The 14355-nt window shown below is 38.6% G+C and overlaps 1 protein-coding gene across 19 annotated transcripts in view; it reads right to left on the bottom strand.

Moving 5' to 3' along the window:
• The window catches only part of USP40 (ubiquitin specific peptidase 40), a 91836-nt gene that overhangs the window by 5795 nt on the left and 71686 nt on the right, over positions 1-14355 (bottom strand). For 17 of the 19 annotated variants that reach the window (XR_003435126.1, XR_003435125.1, XM_027117940.1 and 14 more), the window contains 5 exons: positions 12806-12880; positions 9832-9958; positions 7720-7865; positions 6341-6459; positions 1685-1750 (listed from right to left, as the gene is read on the bottom strand). Coding sequence is in view for 17 of the 19 variants with exons in the window: in XM_027117940.1 (XP_026973741.1) it covers positions 1685-1750; positions 6341-6459; positions 7720-7865; positions 9832-9958; positions 12806-12880 (533 nt within the window). In the remaining 2 variants the exon portion in view is untranslated. The remainder of the gene's footprint in view (positions 1-1684; positions 1751-6340; positions 6460-7719; positions 7866-9831; positions 9959-12805; positions 12881-14355) is intronic. The other 2 variants (XM_027117824.1, XM_027117876.1) reach the window with 1 other exon arrangement.

Here is a 14355-nt window from a genome sequence, read left to right as displayed (position 1 = left end):
AGAAACATTCAGAAAGGTTGGAAAGAAATGTAGACGTATGGAGACTGTTTTAGATAGGATGTGAAATAAAAGCTACAGATAAGAACTGGAAGGTGGAGAGGAGAAATGAAAACTTTGAGGATGGTGAGACAATGAACGATTTTAATGCTGTATTTCTATTATACTAGTGTTTTTATCAAAAGAAAGGGTAACACAATTGGAGGAAACAGGCAACGCAGGGAGAGCGAGGGCCCAGTGAGTTAGGAGATTGGACTGAAAGCGGGGGACTGTGGTCAAGAAGGAATTTTTGAGAGGGTGTAGGTGTTGCTGAGGTCAGTGAGCAGAGCTGAGGTCCCAGAGCATACAAACTGTGGTCAGTGTAGATGCAGGAGCTGCCAAGGAGGTGACAGAGTCTGGGTGAAGACCACGAGGAGCCAGGGTCCTCGCTGAGCGGGGGCAAGAGTGCTCCGGAGGTCAGTCAAGGACAGAAGCGGGGAAGGGGGCTGAGGAAGTGCACAGCATGGCCTTCAAAAGGACACTGCTCACGACAAACATGACAGAGGGTCCGTTTATATTATGTAATATAATCTATACTATAGAAAGCTCACACAAATTAGACTTTTTTCTAAGACCCCAAATAAAACAGGGAAAATATATGAAACAATTCACTCACTCACAAAATACAAATGGTTTACAAGCCTTTCAACAAACACCCTAATCTTACTAGATGAGACAAGATAACCATTTTTCATTTATCAATTTAGCAAACATTTAAACAATGACAACATTCAATGATGGTTTGATGGTGAGGTGAAATAAATACTTAGAAACACAGCTTGTGGAAACATAATGGTATAACTTACCTGGAAAGGAATTTAACAAATAAGAGGTTTAAAATGTCCATACCATTTGATCCAGAAATTCCCCTCCAGGAAACTACTCCTAGTAATACAATTTGCATTAAGAATGCATTTTTATAAAACAGTGGGATAAAATGAAGGTCACACGGTTGAAAGAGTAGAGTTGTTACACAACAGGAGGACAACAAGAATCATCGTGTCACATCAGGTAAAAGAATCTTAATATTTGGTGTTACTGACAAAAATGTCTTATAAAAGAATGTCCTATAATGAAAAAAAGAATAGGTAGGTTTGAACGTGGACAACTTTGGGGTGCTTCTTTATTCCATAAATAATTACTGACTATGACAAAGGCACTGTCCTAGGTATTGGGGAGGCAGCAGTGACCAAAAAATGAAGTGCTTGCCCTCACAAAACTTACAATCTAGTAGTGGGAGACGGATAATAATTGATAATTCAATAAGTGTATGTCAGGTGATATTAGGATGAAAAAAGTAGGACAAGGGGCAGCATGTCAGGTGTTACTATCAATTGGTTTGACAACAGACTGTCTGCAGGCACTGGTAAGAGCTTGGGATGAGCATCTTGCTTATACTTCAAGATCATTATGGGTTCAACATGCATTGGGACTTACTGAAAAATTCTGTTTTTATGGAAAAATGAGTTCTAAGATCTAGACACCAGACATACAAACACATTTCTAGAACACAATCTGTTTTAAGTTGCCAGACTCCTTAGAAGCAGTGAAAAAAACACTTAAAAAATGTAACACCTTAATCAATAGTAAAACTATCCATTGGGATCAGACAAGTGTATAATTTTGTATGTGTAGTAGGACATCTTACCCCAGGTTTTCTTCTTTCTGAAGGGGCTCTAAGCAGATCTCAGTTCTCTGTCCCAATTTATATTCCCTGATAACAAATGAAACAAAATAATATTGAATGACATATCACTTAATTTTTTCAAAGTTTTTTTCTTAACCAATTTCAAGTATTCTTAAGTGAAATATTATACCATATAAGAACACTCAAAATTTAAGAGACTACCATGAACAATTATACACCAAAAAACTGGACAATGCAGAAGAAATGGATAAATTCCATTGTATGTAGAAACATACAACATACAACTTACCAAGACTGAATCATAAAGAAACAGAAATTCTGAACAGACTAATTATGAGTAAGAAGATTGAATCGGGGGCTTCCCTGGTGGCACAGTGGTTAAGAATCCACCTGCCAATGCGGGGGACACGGGTTCAAGCCCTGGTCCGGGAAGATCCCACATGCTGCGGAGCAACTAAGCCCGTGAGCCACAACTACTGAGCCTGCGCTCTAGAGACTGCAAGCCACAATTACTGAGCCCACGTGCTGCAACTACTGAAGCCTGCGCACCTAGAGCCTGTGCTCTGCAACGAGAAGCCACCGCAATGAGAAGCCCGCACGCTGCAACGAAGAGTAGCCCCCACTCGCCGCAACTAGAGAAAGCCTGCGCGCAGCAACAAAGACGCAACGCAACCAAAAATAAATAAATAAAATAAATTTATTAAGGAAAAAAAAAGATTGAATCAGTAATCAAAAACCTCCTAACAAAAAAAAGTTGAGGACCAGATGGCTTTACTGATGTATTCTACAAGCAGAATTAATACCAATCTTTCCCAAACTCTTGCAAAAAAAAAAAAAAAAAAACAGAACAGGAGGGAACACTTCCAAACTCATTTTATGAGGCCAGCATTACCTTGATATCAAAACCAGACAAGGACACTATAAGAAAAGAAAATTAAAGGCCAATATCCTTGATGAACATAAATGCAAAAATTCTCAAAGAAATATTAGCAAACCAAATTCAACAGTACGTTAAAAGGATCATACACCATGATCAAGTGGGATTTCTGCAAGGGATGCAAAGATGGTTGAACATTCGCAAATCAATTGGTGTGATACAACCACGTTAACAGAATGAAGGAAGAAAATCATATGATCGTCTCAACAGATGCAGAAAAAGCATTTGACATTCTTTCATGCTAAAAATTCTCAACAAACTGGATATAGAGGGAATGTACCTCAATGCAATAAAGGCCATATATGAAAAGCCCATGGCTAGTATCATACTCAATGGTGAAAAGCTGAAATCTTTTCCTCTGAGATCAGGAATAAGACAAGGATGCCCACTCTTGCCACTCATATGCAACACATTGGTGGAAGTACTAGTCAGAGCAATTAGACAAGAAGAAAAAATAAAAGGCATCCAGACTGGAAAGGATGAAGTAAAGTTGTCTCCATCTGCAGATTACATGATGATATTTATAAAAAACTCTAAAGACTCCACCAAAAATCTGTTAAAACTAATAAATGAATTCAGTAAAGTTGTGGGATACAAAATCAATATATAAATATCAGCTGCATTTTATATACCGACAGTAAATTATCAGAAAGAGAAATTAAGAAAACAATCCCATTTCCAACAGCATCAAAAAGAATAAACTACTTCGGAATAAATTTAACCAAGGAGGTAAAAGATCTGTATACTGAAAACTATAAGACACTAATGAAAGAAACTGAAGATTCAAATAAATGGAAAGCTATTCCATCGTCATGGATTGGGAGAACACTGTTAAAATGTCCATACTACCCAAAACAATCTACAAATTCAGTGCAATCCTTATCAAAATATCAAAAGCATTTTTCAATTAGAAACAGAAAAAACAGTTCTAAAATTGGTATAGACCCACAAAAGACCCTGAATAGCCAAAGCAATCTTTTCTTAAGAAAGAAGAACAGGGCTTCCCTCGTGGCGCAGTGGTTAAGAATCCGCCTGCCCATGGACATATATACACTACCAAACGTTAAGGTAGATAGCTAGTGGGAAGCAGCCACATAGCACAGGGAGATCAGCTTGGTGCTTTGTGACTGCCTGGAGGGGTGGGATAGGGAGGGTGGGAGGGAGACGCAAGAGGGAAGAGATACGGGAACATATGTATATGTATAAACTGATTTACTTTGTTATAAAGCAGAAACTAACACACCATTGTGAAGCAATTATACTCCAATAAAGATGTAAAAAAACCCAAAAAGAATCCGCCTGCCAATGCAAGGGACACGGGTTTGAGCCCTGGTCTGGGAAGATCCCACGTGCCGCAGAGCAACTAAGCCCGTGCGCCACAACTACTGAAGCCTGCGCACCTAGAGCCTGTGCTCTGCAACAAGAGAAGCCACCTCAATGAAAAGCCCGCGCACCGCAACGAAGAGTAGCCCCCGCTCGCCGCAACTAGAGAAAGCCCGCGTGAAGCAACAGACCCAACGCAGCCAAAAAATAAATAAAAATAAATTAAAACAAAAAAAAAGAAGAAGAAAGCTGATGGCATCATGCTCCCTCATTTCAAACTATACTATAAAGCTATAGTAAAACGGTATAGTACCGGCATAAACACAGACACATACATCAGTGGAACCCAAAAGAGGGACTTCCCTGGTGGTCCAGTGGTTAAGACTCCTCACTCACTTCCACTGCAGGGGGCATGGGTTCGATCCCTGGTCAGGGAACTAACATCCCACATGCCACACAGCATGGCCAAAGGAAAAAAAAAGAACACAATAGAGAGCCCAGAAATAAACGCATGCATATATCGTCAATTAATTTATGACACAGGAGCCAAGAACACACAATGAGGAACAGAGTCTCTTCAATAAGTGGTGCTGGGGGGAACTGGACAGTCTCATGCAAAGGAATGAAACTAGACCCCTATCTTACACCTTATGCAAAAATCAACTTAAAATAGATTAAAAGATTTGAACGTTAAGACCTGAAATTGTAAAACTCCTAGAAGAAGACAGAGGAGTAAGCTCCTTGACATCAGCCTTGGCAATGATTTTCTGGATTTGACACCAAAAGCAAAAGCAATAAAAGCAAAAATAAACAAGTGGGACTACATCAAAATAAAAAGCTTCTGCACAGCAAAAGAAACCATCAACACAATGAAAAGGCAACCTATGAAGCAGCAGAAAGTATTTGCAAATCTAAGGGGTTAATATTCAAAGTATATAGAGGGCTTCCCTGGTGGCGCAGTGGTTGAGAGTCCGCCTGCCAATGCAGGGGACACAGGTTCGTGCCCCAGACCGGGAAGATCCCACATGCCACGGAGCGGCTGGGCCCGTGAGCCATGGCCGCTGAGCCTGCGCGTCCAGAGCCTGTGCTCCGCAACGGGAGAGGCCACAACAGTGAGAGGCCCGCGTACCGCAAAAAAAAACAACAAAAAACAAAGTATATAGAGAACTCATACAACTCAATAGCAAAAAGCAAACCATCTGATTTAAAAATGGCAGAGGGCGTGAACAGACTTTTTTTTTTTTTAAAGAAGACATACTAATGGCCAACAGGTACATGAAAAGGTACTCAACATCATTAATCATCAGGGAAATGCAAATCGAAACCACAATGAGGTATCATCTCACACCTGTTAGAATGCTTATCATCAAAAAGACAAGAGATAGCAAGTGTTTTTGAGGATGTGGAGGAAAGGGAGCCCTTGTTCAATGCTGGTGGGAATGTAAATTGGTTCAGCCACTATGGAAAAACAGTATGGAGGTTACTCAAAAAATTAAAAATAGAACTACCATATGATCCAGCAATCCCACTTCTGGGTACCTCACCAAAGGAAATGAAAACAGGATCTCAAAGAGATTATCTGCACTCCCATGTTCGTTGCAGCATTATGCACAGTAGGCAAGATATGGAAAAACCTAGTGTCTGTTAACCAATGAATGGATAAAGATGTGGTATATGTATGTATGTGTACACACACTCATACACACACAAAGGAATATCATTCAGTCATAAGAAAGAAGGACATCCTGTTGTTTGAGACAACATGGATGGACACTGAGGGCATTATGCTAAGTGAGATAAGACAACTGCTGTACGATATCACTTATATGTGGAATCTAAAAAAGCTGAACTAATAGAAACAGGGACTAGAATGGTGGTTACCAGGGACTGGGACTGGCTGAAAAGGGGAGATGTTGGTCAAAGGGTACATACTTCCAGTTATAAACTATAATCAACATGCTGTACATGACATCCCCAGAACATATTCATCTTATAACACTGAATTATATACTTGAAAGTTGCTAATAAGAAAGTAGATCTTAAATGTTCTCACAAAAAGGAAATGGCGATTATATGATGTGATGATGGAGGTTGTTCGCTAATGCTACGGTGGTAATCATTCTGCATTATACGTCTGTCAAACCAATAGGTTGTACACCTTAAATTTATACAGTGTTATATGGCAATTATATCTCAATAAAGCTGGGGGGAAAAAACAATCAAAATTTTGTTCACAGTCTCTGGACCATAGTAAAAACAGATGAAACTACATTTATACTTAATATGAGACACTGAAGTTGTCTCAGAGTTTAATTTATGATAAAAAGTATCATCAACATGACAAATGTGGAATGACCTAGAACGGGCTGTTGTGGAGTGTTCACTGAGAACCCTACCTGAGCCGCTGATAGTGGACTCGTAAGAGCCTGCCGGGGCGCCTACTTTCCACCGTCCAGGCTCTAAGGAAGGCGGGCGATGGGATGGAAAACTCCGAGAAGGAGGGCAAGGTCATGGCCTAGAAAAGAAACAGACATTGGAAAAAGCACTCTTAAAAACAGACTGCTTTAGGAAAAAGAAATGAAGTGCTACACAATGACATTTAAGGGAAAGAGTATCTTAGGTAATGATAATATCTACCCAAAAAATCCACAGGAATATCATTTAAATGAAATTAACCCTCAGTAATTTTTGTATTCCTCTCTACTGAAATCAGCCTGAGAGATTTTTCTGTTTCTAAATCTGAGCCAAAAGCTCCTTTTCAATGATTATGTTTTAGAAAATGAAACTTTAAAATTAATTTCCATATGACTATATAACTCAAGAGCAGAGGCCTCTCTAATAAAAGCAAGGACTCATCTTCAACTTCCATCTGTGCTCATATAATTCAACAAAGTTTCCTCTGCCATGGAAATAACTTCTGATTTTGAAATATTTCAGAATCTCTGGATCCAAACGCTAGGCCCAAACCGCTGGACTAATTCTGTAGGGGTGGATAACTATTTATATACTTAGGCTGTAGTATATAAAATGGCCAATATTCATCCGTTTTAAATCTAGAAACAGCAATTTTGTATCTTTTAATCTAATATAAGAAAAAAAGTCTCTTTCTACTTGTTCTTTTTAGAATAAGACCATTTGTTTTTTTGTGGAAGGTATTTCAGATATTGAGGACACACAGAAGTCAATCAATGACTGATATTCACCTTACATGCACCTACACTGTTTCCTTTAAGAGCAAGAAGGGATGTTCATTTTAATCCAATGAGAATAAGATGCTTCTTAAGCATTGTGTGTTGTATTCAACCCGGCCTTTCCATTTGGACAGAACACTGTGTCTGTGAGTATTAATGTCCAGGAAAACAATACATTATCTAGTTTAACATAAAGCTGATATTCTGACCTCCTGGGCAACTGACCACACAGCTTTTACTAACAACATTTAACACGTGAATCACAATGACACAAAAACAATGTAAATAAAGGAGTAAAGTGAATGCTTTACAAATGTTCCAACAAATGTTTCCCTAAAAAATCAAAATGAACATAAGCTGCAAGTCACTGAGGAGATTTCAAATGAAAGCACAGCATGCCTGTCAGAGAGGGGATAAATGAAAGCCACAGGCAACTGGTAGAAGCAAACCCAGGGAGCTGTCTGAGCAATATGTGTGTGTGGCCTGTTGGGTACTCACCACTGAACATGGCATATAACACATGCCCTATGAGAACAGACTGTAATTGAGGGAAGAGGAAATAGAAGAATATATTAATATCTCACTGGAAGCAGCCAGATCACCAGTAAGGTACGCGCTGCAGGAGGAAGGCTGACCTGAGACTTCAGCTCCCCCAACGTAGCATCTTCTGAGATTTCAACGTCTCCCAAGTAGCGGAGGGAAACTTCTGCATGCGCGTCACTGGGAGCATCTACAAAGGACAGAGCAAGATGTTTGACAGGAGCTTTAGACGTACTTAGCTCTGATTTCTGAAATACAGGCCACGTTTTGATACTGCAGACGGGTTTAGTACAATTCCATCCAAGCAACTCAGAATCTGAATTCCTCGGGTCAGCCCCTCAGGACTTCACGGGGAGGAAGCAGGGCCCAGTAGATGGGCAGCCAGGGAGCACGCTGTGGGCACAGCACCAGGTCTTCTCACTAGAATGGCTTTGAGGAGTTTTACACTTGGGCTGTCTACCTGGAATGCTCTTTCCCACACCCTCTCCTTCCTCAAAGAGGACTCTGCTGGTTGGATACTCTGCCCTGCTCTCATCTTTTATTTAACCTGTTTCTCTCTCATAACACTTGTCCCAACTTGTTACTCTTTTGTCTGTCTGTTTTCTTATGTGTGTGTATACATGTGTTTTTTTACATATATATATTTTAACCTAACCTGTCTCCCCTACAGAATATGATTTTCAAGAGAGAACAGGTCATCTATCCTGTCTGTCTCTCCAGTGCCAGGAATGGTGGGTGCCACACAATGGATGTCCAATCAATGTTGACTGAAAGAGTTCTTGGCAACAAGAAGGCCTTTCCACATTAGTTTTAAAAAGGGGAAAACAAAATGCTCTCATATAAAACTCTGGATATAAAAGTTGATAACTAAATTTGAAATCAGTAATTTGACTCATTTTTGCTTTAGTTAAATGTCTTTGCTTACTGCTGGGCATACTGCTAATACATAATAGGAAATTAATTAAGTAAATTAAGTAAAAAAGCTCTCTTCATGAGTGGTTCTTCTTGTGTCTAAGGATGCTGTAAGCTGGTACTACCTGAAAGACACTTTTAGGACATTCTCAGAAATAAAAATATTTGCCGTATGTTGTGATACAGAAGGACTACCAAAAAAATGAACTGTTTCCTTTACTTTCATGGAGAAGCACACCGCTTTTTAGGTTGTAACTATTATTCTATCACAAAACCATTTTTAGAATTGTTTAACATGTCTAATATAACTCAAACAAAAAATAACTTAATGCCAATTTCATAGCTAATTCAACATGAAGTATTTTATTGCTCTATACATATAATCCTAACTTCAAAAAGTAAGGAGATCATTTATGTTAGTTTCAGTACTGAATTTTGAAAGATAAAAAGAAATGTAAGTATATAATACTTCAAGGCATTAAAAAAGCTAGATAATTAAGCATGATAAAAGGAAAAAAATATAAGAACTTGGTCCTACTAAAAATATATTCTCTTTATCTACAGTTACAAAGGAGATTAACTTGTGTCTTCTTATAATGAAGTGGAAACCCACTTTTTACAATGGCAATTCAAACTCCCTGCCTTTGCTCATCATGACATGTGTGCTGAATTCTGCCTGTGGAGAAGAAACTTAGACAGAGTGAAACAATGTTTATACCCTGTCTGTGAGTCTTCTCAGAAGTCAGTGAGCTGGAACGCCCTTGAAGGAGCTCCTGGGTGGCGGCAGCAGAAAGAACAGGAGCTGCGTGGGGTCCGGACTCCAACCCTGCCTCTCCGCCCCTTGGGGCTGCAGTGAAGACGCTGGAAGCGACTAAAGCATCAATGTCTTAGTCTGTTACAATAACTGGGGCCGCTATTCCTACTGCCATGAGGCACTTGAGAGGTGATATTATATAACAATTCCTTGAAAAAATGTAATATATTGCTATAATAATAATGATAATAAAAATAACAGATGGCAAATGAAAGGTAAAGCCAAAAAAAAAAAAGATGGTATTTTATAGAGGTTACAAACCACTGTATAAAAATAGGATAGTATTATTATTATACTATGAATTATGGAATAGATTTTGATTTTCAACCTTATATTTTAAAAATACGTATTTCAGTTGCCTCTCAGCAGAAGCAATCATTTTACTTTTCTTTATGACACACTGGCTGCTATAATTCTGTTGTGTTCTCACCTTGGATGGAATTAGCTCTCCAGACCCCGCCTTGAGAAAAGGTACAGTTAGTCTGGTCCTGATGACTCTTCCAGTGATGCAATGGCCCCCGTGGCTGGTACCACCAGATGGGCACCTTCAGGAAACCCTGAGGAATGGAGATTTCCAACTGTTGTGATGCACACAGATTAAGTCAACTTCTACTTCCACAGAAAGAAACTTTTTTTTTTGGCCATGCCAGGCATCTTGTGGGATCTTAGTTCCCTGACCAGGGATAGAACCTGTGCCCTCGGCAGTGAAAGCAAGGAGTCCTAACCACTGGACCACCAGGGAATTCCCAGAAAGAAACATCTTGATATAGAATATGTTCCTGAATTTATTTTTCCTTAAGATGTATGTATTAACTGTCATGTATTATACTTGCTTACTGTTTTTACAATCAAAGTTTAAAATCATAAAAGTCAGTCTTTAGGATGACTGGGACCAATGTTCTATATCTTCTTTTTTTTTAAATTTCGTTGCACTGGGTCTTAGTTTTGGCTCGTTGGCTCCTTAGTTGTGGCTCCACGGCTCCTTAGTTGTGGCATGCAAACTCTTAGCTGCAGCATGCATGTGGGATCTAGTTCCCTGACCAGGGATCAAACCCGGGCCCCCTGCACTGGGAGCACGGAGTCTTATTCACTGTACCACCAGGGAAGTTCCTGTTCTATATCTTAGTAGCTACAGTAAGTGAAAAGTATAAACAAACTAACAAAACATTTGACAGAACAAACGATATAAATGTTTTCAGGCATTGTAAGAGCACCATAGCACAATGCACCAGTTACATGCAGTTTTTATTTATAAAAGTTTCTAAAGGAACTTTATAGAGACCAACAACCTATTGATCTAAGGTGCATTCCTATATACCAACTACATGAAATAAACTCAACTCCTTAAACACATTCTGTGATTTCAGTTTTACTAATTTAACTGGTTCTTCCCCACCCCTTTTTTGAGTGGGTAAAGAACTTGAACAGATTTACTCAATGAAAGATCAGTTGCTATTACAGTGCGCAATTTCCAACAACAGAAGATGAGAATGTGAAAAAAAACATGTAAAGTATTTTAAATATGTATTTCAGGAAATGCATATTAAAATGAGAATATTTTTCTGTTTATCAAATTGGTGAAGATTAATACTCAACTTCCATGCAGTAAATAAATAAATGTAAATCAGAGGAAAAACTCCATTTTTTTTCACCTGTCAAAAACCAGAAAGTCTAATAATATTCTACAGTGGTGAAACTGAAAGTAAACCTGAGCTCCTATATGTTGGTTCCAGGAGTAGAAACTGCTGCAAAGTCTCTGGATGGTGATTTGGTGCTGTCAAAATTTTAAATGCCCAAGCCCTCTGACCCAGCCATTCCATGGTTAGGATTTTACCTTCTGATATACTAGCCCATGCATACAAAGATATTCACTGTAAATTGTTTATGGTAGCAAAAACCATGAAACAACCTCAAGGTCCCTCTTCAGAAGACTAGTTATATTACGGTAGGCCATAACTTTTGACAAAGCGATTTCAATTCTAGGAATATCCTGTAGATACATATGTGCAAAATGGCAAATAAATGATATTTTTGGCAGTGTTATTTGTATTGACAAAAGACTGGATACAACCTAAATATTCTTTGAAAAGAGATTGGTTAAAAAATAAATCACGGTACCTCCATATACGTCAAATGGAACGAGATAACTTCATGGGTACTGATGTGGCATGTATATGGGGGTAATGAAAAAAGCTAGGTGCAGAATAGGGTGTCAAGCTTATAATCATTTGTGTAAATAAAAATATGTATATACACATACATACGTGTGTGTGTGCATTAAATTTAATAAGCACGTGCCTCTGGAAGGATACAGAGGAAGCTGGCTGCCTGTGGAGGGAGGACCCCAAGTGGCAGGGGGACAGGAGGGATGGGGGATACTTTTCCTGGCCCAGCTTTTTATACACTTTGAATTTTGTATCATGAATATTATCAATTCAAAAATTAACTTTAAAGAGCACAGTATAAAATACAACAGAATTCTATGAAGTCATGAAAAAGAATAAGGTAGGTCTGTATGTGCTGATGTGAGATCCTCAAGCTATATTAAATGAATAAAAACAAACAAAAAACGAAAGGTATAAAACAGTGCATAGAATATGACCCCCTTTATGTAAACTTTGAAAAGGATACACACATATTTACATTCAGCATACAAACAGGCATAATTTTTTTCTTGGAAGGATACACAAGGAAAAATAAGTTTACTGTGGCTCTTTCTGGAGAGAAAGATATGGGAGAAACTTCTGTTTATCATTTTATAGGCTTCTACACTGTCTGAGTTTTCTAATCATAAGCAAATGATTATCTGAATGCTGGAATTCTGGGTCATTTTCATCTTTACATGTGTCCACATTAAAACAAAAACAAACTAATAAGTAATGGCTTTTCCAAGTGGTAATACACAGTGTCTATGGAAGAGCAGTGGTGTGAGCCCTCTCACAGACACACATTAGGACTGTAAACTTGGTACGACTCTTTGGGAAAACAATTTGGCTTGTTAATTCCATCTTTAGAATTGTCTTAAGAAGGATTTATATTTATTACTGTTTATAAGAACAAAAAATTTTAAACAAGCTAAAATCCAAACAACAGGGATATAGGTGAATAAAACTGTGGTAAGTCATATATTGGATATAATGATTGTTTCTGGATTTTATGGTCAGGTTAAAAAGTAAAATATAAAAAGTAGGAAATAAAATTGTACATACAATTTGACTTTATAGGAAGAAAATATATAATGATGTAAAATATGGTAGCTGTCTGATTGGTAGGATTTTGGGTAAGTACTCTATTCTCTTTATGATTGTATTTCCCCAGTTTCACACAATGAGAACATATCATCCTTGCAATCATAAAACAGTAACTGTTATTTACAAAATGTCTATTCAGGAGCAAAATCTTACCAGAGGAGGAAGTTTTCCTTCAATTAAAAGCAAAGTGTCTCCAGAAGAGAGCATAAGCTCTTTCAGTGCTGCATCCTGGGAATACAGAAAGTGAAAATCTTTTTTGTCACTTATGACTTCTGAAAGGAAGAAAGAGACCATTCGATCTTTTTAAAAAAACCCTGTGCCTCTATTACCCTTTCAAGAAATAAGTAAATGAATAATGAAGCAGATATTGAAGAAATAGAAATAAGCTAAAACCATAAAAAAGTATATCATTATGTATTAAAACTGTATAATTATGAACTGTAAAAGATTAAAGAAAGGGAGATGGATGAGGTAAGAAATGACAGATTAATCTACAGAAGATAAAATTTTAGTTAAGCCCAAAAGATGGGCTGGATTTGGGAAAGCCAGAGGAAACAAGAAGGAATTTCTCAGGGAAAGAAGAACACGGCGAAGTCCAGGTTAAGTCAACAGTATGACTTGTGCTGGGGAAGAGCTAAGAGACCAGATTAACTAGAATGGGAGGTATCTGCTGGAGAGTAACGGAAAGAAAACTGGGTTGGAGAGGTGGTCACAGGTCAAAGGGATGCGGAACAGAAGAAAAAGAGTTTTCAGTTGCTTTAAAAAAGCCACTCAAGATTTCTGCGAAGGGGTTTTTAAAGATCAATCTAAGCTGCCACACTTGTGACATACTGAAGTGGGGAACACATGGGCTCAGGAAACCATTTGTAGTAAATTAGGTAAGAGGCAAAAAACCACAAGAAAACAGGGCTTGAACCAGGAGGCCGGCAGTGGGAATGGTCAAGAAGGAGTGGAAAAACTGATTGAAGGCTGAGACCAAACATGACGGATGTAAGGTAAGTAGCGTAAGCCACATTTCAGGCGGAAAAGGATCAGGATGGGAAAGACAAGAAGCAAATCTGGGAAGCGGAGCTAGTTCTGAGGGTAATGAGTTTGCTTTTAGATGAACTGTTTGATACTGATTTGGGAATTAATAAGAGGAGAAAATAAGGAAACCATTTGACTAGATACACTCTTTTGACATCCAAACTGTATGTCCTGAAGATTCTTTGAGGTTCACTTTTTACTCCAGGCAGTCAAATTCCTGGCCAGGACCCAAGAGGAGCCTCTCTGTATTGTCCCTGACCGTTACACAGCAAGGACTGTTTCCCGGAAGGCCCTGCTTTAGATCAACCTCTGTTGATGTTCAATGCCAGTGTCTCACTGAACAGAAAGCAGGCGGATAAAGATTGGGGGAAAGGGGAGTGAGTACAATTGTGTAAGCTTTCTCACAAAGCTTTATTCTGGCTGTACTTCTAAGGCCATGGATTTGGACTGTGAGGTTTGATGCTACTTGGAGCAACAATAAGATGATTAACCAACATGAAAAGATGCTCACATCACTAATTATCAGAGAAATGAAAATCAAAACTGCAGTGAGGTATCACCTCACACCAGTCAGAATGGCCATCATCAAAAAGTCTGTAAGTAATAAATACTAGAGGGACTTCCCTGGTGGCACTGTGGTTAAGAATCTGCCTGCCAATGCAGGGGACACAGGTTCA

Source organism: Aethalodelphis obliquidens, unplaced genomic scaffold (genome assembly GCF_003676395.1).
Source record: "Aethalodelphis obliquidens isolate GAN/ISIS:26980383/991018 unplaced genomic scaffold, ASM367639v1 scaffold2, whole genome shotgun sequence".
Classification (NCBI taxonomy): domain Eukaryota; kingdom Metazoa; phylum Chordata; class Mammalia; order Artiodactyla; family Delphinidae; genus Aethalodelphis; species Aethalodelphis obliquidens.
The sequence above is the reverse complement of the archived record's forward strand: the minus strand, read 5'-3'. Positions and strand labels throughout refer to the sequence as shown.